The sequence below is a fragment of the Eschscholzia californica genome, unplaced genomic scaffold, assembly GCF_041429995.1.
Source record: "Eschscholzia californica isolate CP2 unplaced genomic scaffold, dmEscCali1.0.p SCAF_4, whole genome shotgun sequence".
In the NCBI taxonomy this organism is placed as follows: Eukaryota; Viridiplantae; Streptophyta; class Magnoliopsida; order Ranunculales; family Papaveraceae; genus Eschscholzia; species Eschscholzia californica.
The window spans coordinates 12,949,302-12,964,696 of record NW_028238461.1 but is presented as its reverse complement, the minus strand read 5'-3'; the positions used below and the strand labels follow the sequence as shown (position 1 = coordinate 12,964,696).

Sequence of the window (15,395 nt, the reverse complement as noted above, 5' to 3'; positions counted from 1 at the left end):
GTTAAATTGATAATATAAGATAAAAAAAATTTAGACACGTAGTATATATATATATATATATATATATAATGCATAACATACTTAATCGTGGCGGGGCGGGATTTATTACCTAATCCCAAACTCGCCCCGAACTCGATAAATATTTTTATCTTCATGCTATCACCGACCCGATTAATAAATGGGTGGGGTAAACCCCGTTCCATTAGAGACGGTTTGGGGCAGAAATCTACCTGTTCGGACCAAATTGCCACCCCTAGCAATATTTAATAAGCAAAAGTTCAAAATAAACTATTTTTTTCCTCAGGCCTACTGTATTTACATGCACGTCATTTTGTCTATAAATTGAGGTCTAAAACAAACATTTGATTTCTTTTTTCTCTTCATTAAGCACTACTGGAAATTTTATTTATTTTTCTAATAAGCGTTACATGGAATCCTAGTTTTTAATACGGTCTGGGCCTCCCAAATATTTGGACCAGTCCACGAAGTCCATCGAAACATCCCAGCACCATATTTAATGGCCGCTAATTTGGAGAAATAAGAAGAGTATCCGGGGTGCAAAATTTTAAAGGGAAGATGTGTAATTTAGAAGATTTTTCGGGAAACTAAATTTTTCTTCCTCTTCTTCTTCAACTCTAGCCACCACCTCCGACCGCTGTTACCACTACTATTTATCTCTTACTCTCTCATTGTCTATCTTTTTCTCTTAAATCTCACTCACAGTCCCCCTCTATTTTTCACAGTCTCCATCTCTCACGAAATCTCTCTCTCTCACATTCAGAGCCGTGTCTTGGGAAGGGCGAGCAGGGCAAACGCCCAGGGCCCCCCACCATAGTGGGGCCCACTCCTCTTGATTCCTATATAATATGTAGGTCAGTTTCTATTCTCCTCCTGCCTTTGTACATGTGGCATCAAAAGGAGACTTTTATTCTTTTACGTCCATCAGTCAAGGTAATTTCCAACCAAATTTGTTAGTTTCCTATTCAATTACTAATTTTTCTGTCTCTCAAACTTTTCTCTCTCTAACAATTAATAGGGATTTCGCATATGTAATTAACATATCATCTAATTAACGGCTAAATAGGAATTTCACATATCTAATCAACACATCATCTACCAAATCAACTTATTTTCTTGTTTAAAATATTTCATTTTTTTAGGTTGTTTTAAGATTATGTTCTTATATATTTATAGGATTTAATCAATATACATTGTTAATTAATTACTAAATTATTTGTTATTTTTTTCAAGTCCGTAAATTGAAGTCTAAAAGCATTGATTTTCTATTATCTCTAGAATTTTCTTCCCAAAAAATTTCTCCGAAGAAAGATTCACTTTCATGAAGAATTTCAGAAGTCTTTTCGTTGATGAACTTATTAACCTTCTCATCTGAACAACAGTACTACAAAAGTCTAAGAAGCCTTACAAGAAAACTGAGGGGTTGATATACTTGAGAATTGCCCATCCTACATTATTTCTAAAAATTTAGAAACAAATAAGCAGAAGTTGTTTGATGTCAAATGCAAAGGCAATCATGAGCTGGCGTGGTTATTAAATAATCGGTCAGAGATATACACACAACATATCAATGTTTAGCTTACTCGTACATTCTTGTATCCACTAGACCCTTCATGTCCATGGGTCTTATGTTATTTTTATGAAGTTTTTTTGTTTTCCAACTAAAACACTACTTCTTCATTATAAGAAAAACTAAAACACCACTTTCATTGGAAAAGAAATTGAAACAACGATTATGACATACCTTTAACCTTTTCAATGGGTGATTGTTATGTACTCCTTGTTTTGTTTGGATCAAAATAAGAATTAATCTTTTTCTCTTTGATTTTCTCCGTCAAGATGTTAATGCAAAGTTACAACAATTAGAAGATGACATTAGTGGAAGCGTAGTTTGACTCCTATTGACTATGTGGTGAGTGTGAATCAAACTTGAGTTGGTCAATATAAATTAATCAAGTCAAGTGAAATGTGAGTGTGGCAAGTAAAAATAAAGTGAGTGTATATAAAATTTTCCAAACCAAACACCAAATTGGGCTTTACTAATTAAAACCACTCATATACTTTGTCATGAGAAGTTTTAATTGCACATCTCTTGTCTTGATCAAATACCCCTCTGTGAGGGATGGGGTTGATCACACATGCTTGGTTTGATCTAATTAGGAAAGAAACTCATAGTTTTTTGTGAATGATGGTCCTCCATGTTAGTTTTAAATTTGATGAAAATGAATTGTCCAACTCCAACTTATCTCATCTGAGTACATAGACTCATATAAAGGGAGCCTCATGCATGCAACTTCCCCAAGTGTATTGCAAGGGTTTCTAGTTATTAGTCTTGTTCAAGTTCTTTGTACAATCAAATATCAACCATTTATGTTTTACCATACTATCATAACATCATCAAACCATACAAGCATCTAATGACTCTTGGTTTTATGAGTTGATCCCTTTTTCCCCTTGCCACCATCTCCATCCTTCTTTTTCCCCTTACCATCTTCATCCTTCTTTTTCCCCTTGTCATGTCCATCCTTCTTCTTGTTGAGGGTATAATGGCTCTCCATATGACTTCACCATGGAGCAAATAGAGAAGCATAGGGAGAGCTATTATACCCTCAACAAGAAGAAGGATGGACATGACAAGGGGGAAAAGAAGGATGAAGACAGTAAGGGGCAACTCATAAAACCAAGAGTCATTAGATGCTTATTGTATGGTTTGATGATGTTATGATAGTATGGTAAAAGTAGTTTGGTGTTTTATACAGGTGGTATGGTAAGGTAGAAGTCATTGTGGTATTTTATATGGTGAGGTCAGTATGGTATTTGTATGGGTATGACCATTAATTATTAGTATTATGTTTTTAATGAAATGGTTAACTATTAGGTTAGCCGTGAGTTACATGGATGATTTTATTGCGCAAATGTGGGTCGATTTCAGAACCAAAGTACAATCTGGATTCAGAACCAGTTAATAAATATAACACTATAGAATACATACACTTCTTTTCTTAAGAAAAAGTCCTTCGAGATTCGACTGAAAAAATCTTAAAGAAAGAAAGGGTATCGCGTGTAACCTTAAAAGAGGACAAAAATTGGTTTTGGGGTTCGTTCTAATCGACGGTTTATTTTGATCACCGGTTCATAATAACAGGCTAGAAGTCTTATGTTCTTACCAATATGAGAAAGAGAGAGGGAGAGAGAACAATAGTGGTTATCATCAACTCAGAACACTAGTGGTGATGGTGGTGGTGGTGAAGGAGAGATAAATTTCTAAAGGCACCACTGGTCTTACAAAGACCAGCACTTCATAAGAAAATTCTACCAGCCCTTCCAAATGGGATAATTTACCACACCACCAATGCGACACGATCATGATCAATAAACTTTTGGTATTCCTGACAAATACAATTGTTCTGCCAATATCCGTTAGGTACGTAATTTCATAGATTCCAGTTCTTGATTCATATATCGTAGAGCTAAACCAGAGACCAGGTAACTCTTAATGGATTGGTTCAGGTAATGAAATACCCAACCGGACCCGACCTTGTTGTCGCTGTATAAATAAACTTTATGATAGGGATGGCCAAATTCACACAAGTGCGCTCATAGATATCGGCCACTGCCCTTGAACATCACGAATAGTAACAAAGTAACAATCGCGTTAATAAGATGTGACAATGAACAACCATGTAAAAGATGTCGTCAACTTTTTCGTTACGTTAGGGTAAATATATCAGCCCAAAAACAGATTGATAGGGCTTAAAAAGTTTTGGGAAAGAATGATCCATCCAAACAAATATTGTAGCAAGATGTAAGGAAAAAATAGTGGAAGGAAACATATTCTTCTTAAGTTCCTTTATGTTTGCTATATTACTTCAATATGCATATAAAATTTCTCCTAAATTTAGGTTTGGACGCCTCCAAATGTCACCAAGTTACCATGGTTGGACTAGAGGTCCATGGTGCCCTCACTTTGCTATAGGCTCCCTTCAAATCAAATTCGGTGGAGTTTTAATTGTCGGACGGTTTTGGACATCTCTCACCTTAAAAGTTTGGGTGGATATTTAATTACCATACGTGTCCTGATTAAAAGTTGCTTAATCATTACCGACCTTCTGCACTTCGTTTAACATGAAAAGTAAAAAAATTCATAGCAGATTGCGGAAGCTTCAAAGTTCATATAAAAACTTCAGAAGATTATATAACGCCCCGTAATGAAGCTTCATAACGTAATACAAAAATATGAACCAAAAATAAAGTTTCATTATTTTCAAAACCACTGTTGAGTTGATATTCAAGCAGGGCCACAGGATTGGATCCTTCAGGTATAACCTGGTATTCATTAGATCTCTGAAATTGTATACTTGTGGTATAAATGTCCGACTAGAGTTGTATCGCTGCAAAAACAAAAGAATTTCTATTGTTGGAAGATACAAAGTATTTTGGTTGCACGACTCTAAAATAGATGAGTAATTGCAAGACTCCTAGACCAAATTTACATTTTTTGGGGTAATGGCTATATGACCCAAAATTAAATAAAGTACTCCTTTCAACAAAAAATAATAATAATAATAATAAAGTACTCTGATTGCATATTTTCTTGTTTAGTTCTTGTGTTTGTTTTGTTTTGTTGCAAATCTTGTTTTTTTATTTTTTGTTCAAAGGTTTTTTTTTTTTTGTTGAAACAGAATAAAACCTAAACAACTAAATTCATACAGAAAGCTGGCAGGTCGTTCCAAATCTTCTTTTGGCGGTGTTGTCTGCCCCATTTTGCTAATTCATCCGTTATGGAGTTATATGCTCTTGGGATGTAATAAGATTTGAACTCAGTAAATTTTCCTTTCAATTGTATAATCTCTGATAAATGCTTTTTAGGCTGTCATTGGGTAGTGTGGCTCAGGTATCTTTTCTTGTTGAAACCCCCATTACATATTAGTCTTATCACCACTTCCTAAAGTTAAATAAAGTTGGCCAACCACTATTTTTTTCAACACCAATTTTCTCTTCTAACCTATTCGGTCCCCACATTTACTATATTATAACAAAAAGCATTGTCAACACTTGGTTGCCCAAGTAGCTGATAGTGTTGGCGTACACTCCGATATCCAGGAGGTCCTAGATTCGATCCCCAGAGAAGGTGGAACTATAGTTATTGAATTTGAGTTATTAAAAGTATAAATAATGTCATAAGTTTGACGGGCTTTAGGCCTCTTTAATGTTGTTGGATTTTAAACCTATTTCATTATTAGTTTAGCAGCAAGAAGATTGGATATTTACATTACTATCTGAAACTTTCCTCAACCCTTGTCTTCTTCACGAGTACTCTAAGAAGAACGAAAGTAACACCTTTTGCTTGGATAGTTTACTTCGTATCTCTACTCACTGCCTTAATTGTCGTCCTTCACTTCGCTTGCTTCAAGTTACTAATTTATATCATTCTCTTTCCCATGTTTTCATCTCTCTAAATTACTCCGTAACTTATGTTCTAGTATATTTTCACCAAAAATCCCTAAATTTTACCATGGTTTTCTTCCTTTCTCTTCTAAAACCAATATAGAGTTCATTTTGGATGATTCAGTCATACAATACCAACAACGGAAAAATCTCAACTCTTCTATCTTCTCCTCTTTCTACCATTTGATCTTCTCCTCTCTCTCTCTCTCTAAAGATAATAAATGTGGTACATGAAAATAAAAAGTAAAACAGATTTAGATCCATCTATCGAGATTCGCTGAACTTTTAAAGGTATTTGATCATTCTATCCAATTCTTCATTTGTTTCTATTAGCTTCCATTCTGGTTCAAAATCTCTCAATTTTTATGTTTTTTATGTTTTTTTATGTTTTGTTTTATTGATAATAAGTACGGAATACAATGGATCTGTTTGTTCAATCTCTAGCCCTAGAACATTGATAATTAGTATGCTCTTTTCGCTTTTGTTTATCGGTTTACTCTTCCGCTTATTTCTTATCTTGAAGAAATTCGACTATTACATATTTCTTTACATTTCTTCATTGATTGAGGTGAAACTATAGAGTAGAAGATTTTGTTTTTATATAATGGATCTATTTGTGTCAATCTAATTATGTAGTCCTTTTTTAATCTTAGACGAAGAACGGGAGATGGAGAGAGAAAGAAGGAAACGATAACGGAGGTTGTGGAAGGAATTAGGAAAAAAATATAATGGCGAAAAAAGTGGTTGGCCGACGACTTTTTTTAACGACCGTCTTGGGTAGAAGTAGGTGAGGTGGAGGAAAGAGAAGGATGGGGCGGAGGAAAGCGACGGATGAGGTGGAGAGGGAGTAAGTATGGCGTGGATAATTAAATAAAAATTTTAATTATAAAAATACCATAAGGGTAGAAATGGAAGATTGTACAAATTTTGGGGCCTAATCGGCCAGTTGGTCACAAATTGGAGCCCAAAACGGAATTAAACCTAAATTTAAATACATGAAGTAAAATCTGAAAGAGACTTCCCCAAATGAAAACAAGAAAGAGGTGTGGAAGTTTGTCCAGCGGTTTTACCTGCTTCAATTTTCTTGCTTTACACAATCGGCAACATTAACATTCAGATCCCAAACCCCAATTTAGACGTTAAAACATTCTCTAAAATCTCTCTCTATAATCTCTCTCTCTCTCTCTCTCTCTCTCTCTCTCTCTCTCTCTCTCTATAATCTCTCTTTCTCTCTCTCTTTCTCTCTCTCTTTCTCTGTTTCAAGAGAACTAGAAAGTCGAATTTGAAAGGAAGAAATCTTTTGACTTCATCTGAACGTAAGGTATCCTAAATGATTTCCCCATTCTAGGGTTTCTTTCTTTCTTTATACTTTGATCTTCAAGTGTAAGTTCTTTTGAAGCATTTGAACTTTAACTGAATTTTAGTCCTTTCTGTTTAAACTCTGAAGCTTATTGGAATTCAAGGAAATTAGTACTGATTCCAAATTTACTTCAGTGTTAGTGTTCTCTTAGCTGATTTTCCACGAAAGGTTATTAATTTATGAATTTGAGTTCAGGGAAGATTTGCAATTCAGTATTTCTGCAACATTTTGTGGAAACTGAAATTAGGGTTGGATGGGAAGTTTATTTCGTGTGAAGAGAGAAAAAGTAAGTGAATTTGGAGTAATGGGTAATGAGAAGTTGAGAAAAAAGATAGATTTTTGAAGGAAGGGAAGGGTTTAATTATACAATGCCTGGGGGTAGAAAAACTGGAATTAGATTCAGCAAGTTATATTCTTTTTCGTGTATTAGTTCAATTTTCGAAGATGATCATTCTCAATTAGGGCAAGTAGGTTACTCAAGAGTTGTTTATTGTAATGATCCTGATAATCCTGAAGCAATTCAACTTAGTTATAGGGGTAATTATGTTTCTACAACTAAATATACAGCAGCTAATTTCATTCCAAAATCTTTATTTGAGCAATTTAGAAGAGTTGCAAATATATATTTTCTTGTGGTGGCTTGTGTTTCTTTTAGTCCATTAGCACCTTATACAGCTGGTAGTATTCTTTTTCCATTGGTGGTTGTTATTGGTCTTACTATGGTTAAAGAAGCAGTTGAAGATTGGAAACGTCGAAGACAGGTGAGAAAATTAATTTTAGATGTTTTTATGATATGGGTTTTGATTCTATATTTTGTTTAGGTTTAGGTAATCCACATTTTTGGATTTTGATTGATTTCTTTCTCATTTCTTTTAGGAAAAGTTTTATTTCTTATGTTTCTATCTTTGGTTTGGTTTTGTTGTTTTGAATTGATTAAAACTAGATATATTGAGTTAACTTGTAGCTTTTATGACGTAATATACAATTTATGACATAGAAATATTAGAATGATATGTCATTGGCTATACATCTGTCAAAACAGAATTATACCAAATTAATATCGAACATAGGTAGATTGACCTCCCGATCGTTGGGGGTTTCACGAATTCCGGGGACCGGCATTGGTTGTGTCACTGTGTGCTAAATGTTCTGCCTTATTGTCTACATAATCAGATAATCGCATATCTAGGACCATTTGAATTTATATAGTATAGGCTTTACTGTCTGCTTTCATAAAATTCACTTTCATTATTATCTGATTTATGGTGTGGATTAAAATTTATTGCTACGACCTACGGACGGCAAAGAATCCGCTTTGGAGTTTTTGTTCTTTCATTCATGTTAGCATGCTTGTTTTGCGACTTTGACTGCAATGTGTGTGTGCTGCTTTAATAGTTTGAGTACTGAACTGCTATATTTTGCTTCTTGTAGTTGAAAATCTATGCACTAGAATTGATGTAACATATGTTGTCTGAAATGGTTTTAGGATATAGAAGCAAACAACAGAAATGTCAAATTGTACGGCGGCGATCATACTTTTCATCAAACCCAATGGAAGAAATTACGAGTTGGAGATCTCGTTAAGGTTGAAAAAGATGAATTTTTTCCTGCTGATCTTCTTCTGCTTTCATCAAGTTATGATGATGGTATTTGTTATGTTGAGACAATGAATCTTGATGGTGAAACAAACCTGAAAGTTAAGCAATCTTTGGGAGTCACATCTGGACTGCGTGACGAGAACTCCTTCCAGAAATTTAAGGCAATAATCAAATGTGAGGATCCAAATGAACATCTCTACACCTTTGTCGGAAGTTTATCGTATGATGGCACGCAATATCCTCTTTCTCCACAGCAGATTCTTCTAAGAGATTCCAAGCTTAGAAATACTGAATATGTCTATGGAGTGGTCGTCTTTACTGGGCATGACACGAAGGTGATGCAGAACGCTACGGATCCTCCATCCAAGAGGAGTAAGATCGAGAGGAAAATGGATAAAATTATTTATATCCTTTTCAGTACTCTGATTACGATTTCTTCTATTGGATCTATTTTCTTCGGTATCAAAACAAAGGAGGATATAAGTGGTGGAAAGTATAAACGGTGGTATCTAAGACCAGATGCTTCCACTGTATTCTTTGATCCAAAAAGAGCACCTTTAGCAGCGTTTCTACATTTCCTTACAGGGCTTATGTTATATGGGTATTTGATTCCGATATCGTTATATATATCCATCGAAGTTGTGAAGGTTTTGCAGAGTATTTTCATTAACCAAGACCAAGATATGTACCACGAGGAAACGGATCGGCCAGCTCGTGCCCGCACGTCAAATTTGAACGAAGAACTTGGTCAGGTGGATACTATACTATCTGACAAAACAGGTACTTTAACATGCAACTCAATGGAATTTGTTAAATGCTCAATAGCTGGCACTGCTTATGGCCGCGGAATAACAGAAGTGGAGAGGGCCTTGGCAAGAAAAATGAAGGATGGACGACCTGAGCTCAGTGATCCATCATCATCTGATTTGTTGAAGCAAACTGTTGTGCACTCAAATTCATCAGTCAAAGGTTTCAACTTCAGAGATGAACGTCTCATGAATGGGCAATGGATCAATGAACCCCATTCAGATACCATCCAGAAGTTCTTTCGGACTTTAGCAATCTGTCATACAGCGATTCCTGACGTAAACAAGGATACGTACCAAATTTCTTATGAAGCTGAGTCTCCAGATGAAGCAGCTTTTGTTGTAGCTGCAAGGGAACTTGGATTTGAATTCTATGAAAGAACGCAAACAACCATCTCATTGCATGAATTAGATCCTCAGTCCAGGAAACAAGTTGACAGGTGAACTTTATTCAAGAACTTTTTCTACAGCATCTTTCTTCTTTTCTTAATTAATATTTATATTTGCCTTCCTTAGTTCTGTGCAAATTGTAGTTGCTTGTTAAGTCTGTGCCCCTTTCTCCATTTCAGATCATATAAGCTTCTCCATTTTATCGAGTTTAGTAGTTCCCGTAAGCGAATGTCTGTTGTTGTGGAGAATGAAGAGGGTCAGATTTTACTACTTTGCAAGGGTGCAGACAGGTCAGAATCTGCATCCTCTTTCTCCTAATGATTTTACTTCCACCATGTAATAAAATTGACATTACTCTATGTTTATTTTTGTTCCTTTAGTGTAATGTTTGAAAGACTCTCGAAGGATCGACGGATATTTGAGGCTAAGACCAAGGATCACATCAGGAGTTATGCAAATGCAGGTTTACGAACCTTGGTAGTTGCATATCGCGAGCTTGGTGAACCAGAGTATAAAACATGGGAAGAGAAATTTCTCAAGGCGAAAAATTCTGTCACGGCTGACAGAGATGCACTAGTAGATGCTGCAGCTAGTGAGATCGAGAGAGATTTTATTCTTCTTGGTGCAACAGCTGTTGAGGACAAACTACAGAAGGGGGTAAATATAATGAGCTTCATTTACTTAACTTGAAACTTATAGACTATTTTATTCCTTGAAATAGTCTAAGATTGAAACCTTTGACTGATGAATTTGAGGACAAACTACAGAAGGGGGTAAATATAATGAGCCGAAATTTGTCGACATTTCATTCCTTGAAATAGTCTAAGATTGAATTTTGAGGGTGTTATGACGAAGAACAAACAAACCAAGAAAAACAATAATGTAAGCAAACAATCTCACAAACACAAGAGATTTACGTGGTTTGGTTGGTGAGACCTACTCCACGGCGAACAATGGCGCGATGATTTTCACTATGAATGAAGAACAAGATCACGGAGATTTCTCAAGGGTTTAAATTATTTCTAACTCGCTAAAACCCTAGCTCTCGGTCGCCTTTAACTCTCTCCCTCAAAACCGAAAATAGGATATACCCTTTACAGTGATCACAACCCCTTATAAGACTAGGGTGAACATAAGTAAACGGGTCAACAGTTTCTCAGGTCGCACACCGGGTCAGACATCGACCCATAATCAAGGCACTTTAAACGAAGGGGTTGTTGCAATTTCGAATAGACTGAAAAACTGCAAAAGTTGATCCCCCTGAACTAGTCCACTGGCAAGTTGCTACATAGGCATGCCCCAACTCTAAGTAAAGTTGAAAAAGGGAAGTTATCTTTGAAGTAGAGTTTCTATTATAAGTGGAAAAGGGGAATGCTAATAGAGAACATCCTATATTATGGGAATTTGAGAGTCGTTTGCAGTTCATGATCTAATTGTCTTAGAAACCAGCAACTGAACAAGTGCAAAATGGACAGTATACTTTTGTGTATTATGAATGACCTTATCAAACACAAGCACTGCATCCAGAATGTTGATTTTCATTTGGGTAAAGTGAAATAACTAACGTCTATAAGTGCATAGCCGAACTGATTACTTTTCGTGTTTATAGGTTCCTGAGTGTATCAACAAGCTTGCGCAGGCTGGAATCAAGATATGGGTTCTAACTGGTGATAAGTTGGAAACTGCAGTTAATATCGGGTAATTTACTAAGCTTTACTACGACTATGCGGATAATCCTGTATCCGTGTGACATATTATCCAAGTCTTAAGACCAAGACCGCTTTCTAGATTTTTGATGTACAAAGGTGATCTTACAGGTACTCATGTAGTTTGCTAAGAGAAGATATGAAGCAGATTGTTATCACACTAGATACACCAGAAATCAATGCCTTGGAGAAACAAGGAGACAAGGAGGCCATTGCGAAGGTATCCAGAATGTCAATTCTAAAAAAAGATATGGAAGTACGGAACATTCTTTCATGGTTTTCTATGTCTAAACCTCTTATACTTTTTAGGCTTGTCATGAGAACATAACAAAACAATTACAAGAAGGAAAAATTCAAGTATATTCAGACAAGAAAAGGAATATTCCATCGGCTTTAATAATTGATGGAAAGTCCTTGGATTTTGCTCTTACAAGACATCTGGATTACTTATTTTTGGAGCTTGCAGTTGGTTGTGCCTCAGTTATCTGTTGTCGTTCTTCACCAAAACAAAAGGCTCTTGTAAGTGTACAGTGTACTTCAGTTGTTCCTGTCAATCTTCTTTTATGATCCAATTTTCGTAGATTATCCTATAAAACCAATATATGTTGCTCATCATATGCAAAAGAAACCCATATGACTGTAGAGGCTATGCAGGTAACGCGATTGGTTAAAACCGGTACAGGCAAAACGACACTAGCAATTGGCGATGGAGCAAATGATGTTGGCATGCTTCAAGAAGCTGAAATAGGAGTTGGCATTAGTGGTGCTGAAGGAATGCAGGTCACTATATCTTCTTCTCGAATAACATATTTTCTTGATTGCTCGCTGTGAAGAAAAAAACATAGCGAGTTTTTACATTGAAATGCTTCGACTTAGTAATATAGACCTATTCTTATGTGAAGAATTTGGCGTTTTGGTTACTCTCACAAAACGTGTTTATAATCTTAATTAGTGTGCTCGAATGATAGAACTAAAGTCTTAACAATCAAATCTTGTCTCTTCCAACAATTACTTGTGTCTTGAACTCTTGATCCCAATTTAAATTTTATTGCAGGCTGTTATGGCTAGTGATTTTGCAATTGCTCAATTTCGGTTTTTGGAGCGTCTCTTACTGGTCCATGGCCATTGGTGTTACAGGCGAATAACTATGATGGTAAAACTATGCCCCTATCATTTTCTCTTCATGCCAAAATCAATGGAACTCTTTTCGTGGTTGTGTTGTTTTCCGAAAGATTGATGTATCTAGCTCTGCTAACCATGTTATTTAGACATCAATATAATGCTCCATCTTCTATTATACTCATCGATGTCATTCTCTATGAAGGGCTGAAGCATGTTTCCATTTATTTGCAGATATGCTACTTTTTCTACAAAGACATAACATTCGGGTTCACACTGTTCTGGTTTGAAGCTCATGCTTCTTTTTCTGGTCAGCCCGCTTACTACGATTGGTATATGTCCTTGTACAATGTCTTCTTCACTTCACTTCCTGTTATTGCTATTGGGGTTTTCGATCAAGACGTTTCTGCAAGACTTTGTCTCAAGGTAAACGATATCCATAATCTAACTTCATCTTTCTTGACATTAAACTATGAGAAGAAAGCTTAGAAAAGAAAGCCTTAATAATTCATGTATTTATCTTTCTTCATTTACGGGTTTTTCTGACATGCAGTATCCTCTTCTGCATCAAGAAGGTGTTCAAAACGTTCTCTTCAGTTGGTTTCGAATACTAGGCTGGATGATGAATGGTGTCATCAGTTCCGTTATCATCTTCTTCCTCACCTCCAACTCCATCCTTCACCACGCGTTTCGGGGAGACGGTCGAGTAGCAGAGTCTGAGGTTTTTGGTGTGGCAATGTACACTTGTGTCGTATGGACGGTAAACTGCCAGATGGCACTATCCGTCAGCTATTTTACCTGGATCCAACATGTCATAATCTGGGGAAGCATCACCTTCTGGTATATTTTCTTAGCGATTTACGGGTCAGTAAATCCGATAGTATCAAAAACAGCTTATAAAGTTCTAGTCGAAGCTTGTGCTCCTAGCCCTCTCTACTGGTTAACCATTCTCCTCGTTGTCATATCGGCACTATTACCTTACTTTTGTTACTATGTTTTTCAAAACAGGTTTTTTCCTATGTACCATAACTTAATTCAGAGAACTCGACTTCAAAAGTCGAATTCTGAAACTTCGGCCGGGCTTTTTGGAAAATCAAGACGAAGAGAATCGTGAAATATAGGATGTAATTTTCTTCTTTTTTGCTTGTGGTTATGGTAGTGAACTATAAAGTGTACAGAACTCATTTTACTTGTTATATAGAATGTAAAAATTGTTTTTTTTTTTTTTTTTTTGATGAAAGATGTAAAAATTCTGTTGATTTCTGAAATTGAAAATTGCAACAACAAAAGAAGATTTATGAAATGGATAGAGTTTATTAGTTTTCAACCAAAAAAAAAAGTTTATTAAGGTCAGAAGAGAAAGTCACCAAACCGAAAAGTTAAAGGCGGCAGATTTGGGGCATCCAAAATATTTTTGGGCCATAAAGACTTCGGGCAATCAAATACGAGTCTAATTGACTTAGGAGATAACCTTGTTCTCAGATCGAAATTTGAAATTTCAACTACTATTTCTGGTCCTTACCGACCACAACGGCCACCATCATTACATTCACTTCTCTCTCCTCCCCACTTTCTCTTTCTCTCGATAAAATTTACCCTTGTTTGATGGAAAAACCTTTAGGTCGATGGGCAAATTTTTATCTACAGAGAATATTTTAGATGCCCAAACAAGAATACATCCAATTGGATGTAAATATATGAAAATCGTATTTTTTGGGTTAATTTGACATTGACCCCCATTTATAATGTGATATTAGGACTTCACCCCCAAAATCAAAAGTGTTTAGGCGTTAACCCCCAATTGCCCTTTTTCCGTCTTTTTCACGTTAAGTGGTTCGTGTGTGAATCACACGCGTGATTTGTGACCAAACTGCCCCTCGTACCATCCTCCATCTAATCCAACGGTCTCCATTTCATCTCTTGATGAACGGTCTAGATATGATATTTCAAAATAGCTGTTGAAATATCATTCCCAAACCACCCCCCAAAAGCTCCAACGGTAAGAACCCTAAAGTCTTATAAAAAGCAAGAGCTTCACTCGATGGATGATGAGGTTTTGGGAGGTTTGAAACAAGGAAGTGAGTTCATTGTTGCAAAAACGATGGGAGGAGGAGCTAAGTCCAGTTCATCAACTGAGGTATGATTTGTTGTCTTCTATTTTCTGTTGGGGGTCCTTCCCTAATTAACATATTTACAGTGGGGTGTTATCTCATAAGTTATGAGCTATTTTCGTTTTCAGGAAGGATTGTGTCAAATTTGTGAGATCAAGACTCATGTAGCTCTAAATTGTCCCTTTCTTTACTCGGCATGTACGAAGAGAAATTGCGATGGCATTCGAAAAGTGATGGTGTCGAGTACTTCAAGAAACCCCGGAAGAAAGTATTTGAGATGCCAATACCTCAAATGTGAATCTTTTCAGTGGCTAGATGAAGCTATTCTTGTATATCAAACTCAACGTGTGAAACAACATCGAGTAGTGGGTTGCTATGGTTGTGGAGATCCAAATCACTGGAAGAAAGATTGCCCGATGAATAAGAACCAACAACATAAGCAAACTAATCCTTCCCAAACTCAAATTGTGATCACCACTACTCTTGAAGAGTTTTGTAACAAGTTTAACAATGTGAATCTTTAAAGTATGTATCAAGATGATATTCAATAAGTTAGAAGTTAAAGATAGTTCCATAAGTTAGAAGTTAAAGATAAAACCAACTTTTATAGCTCCATAAGTGCATGTTACATAACCAACTTTTATAGCTCCATAACTAACACTCAAAAGGTTTCAACTTTAGAAAAAACAAAGATTCAAAACATAACCAACTTTTATAGCTCCATAAGTGCATGTTACATAAACCTAACAAGACTTAACATAGTTCCTGTTAGATACCTAACACATCCTTCTTAGATTCCAAACCAACTGTTCTTCACAAAATGATCAAACTTAACAAGT

At 35.9% G+C, this 15,395-nt stretch overlaps 1 protein-coding gene across 1 annotated transcript; it reads left to right on the top strand.

Moving 5' to 3' along the window:
• Nucleotides 1–6,461: 6,461 nt before the first annotated feature.
• LOC147542846 (putative phospholipid-transporting ATPase 8) lies at nt 6,462–13,748 on the top strand. The gene is made up of 11 exons (XM_086632791.1): nt 6,462–7,587; nt 8,313–9,670; nt 9,800–9,910; nt 10,001–10,277; nt 11,230–11,318; nt 11,438–11,546; nt 11,636–11,845; nt 11,981–12,106; nt 12,381–12,479; nt 12,680–12,871; nt 12,999–13,748. The coding sequence occupies exons 1-11, from the start codon at nt 7,195–7,197 to the stop codon at nt 13,557–13,559; spliced, it is 3,525 nt and encodes a 1,174-aa protein (XP_086488917.1). The 5' UTR covers nt 6,462–7,194; the 3' UTR covers nt 13,560–13,748.
• The last annotated feature ends 1,647 nt before the right edge of the window (nt 13,749–15,395 follow it).

Coding starts and splice junctions, on each gene's coding strand:
- LOC147542846 (XM_086632791.1), top strand. CDS start 7,195: ATGCCTGGGGGTAGAAAAACTGGAATTAGATTCAGCAAGTTATATTCT. Junction 9,671..9,799: donor TCCAGGAAACAAGTTGACAG/GTGAACTTTATT, acceptor TCTCCATTTCAG/ATCATATAAGCTTCTCCATT. Junction 11,319..11,437: donor GAAACTGCAGTTAATATCGG/GTAATTTACTAA, acceptor GTGATCTTACAG/GTACTCATGTAGTTTGCTAA.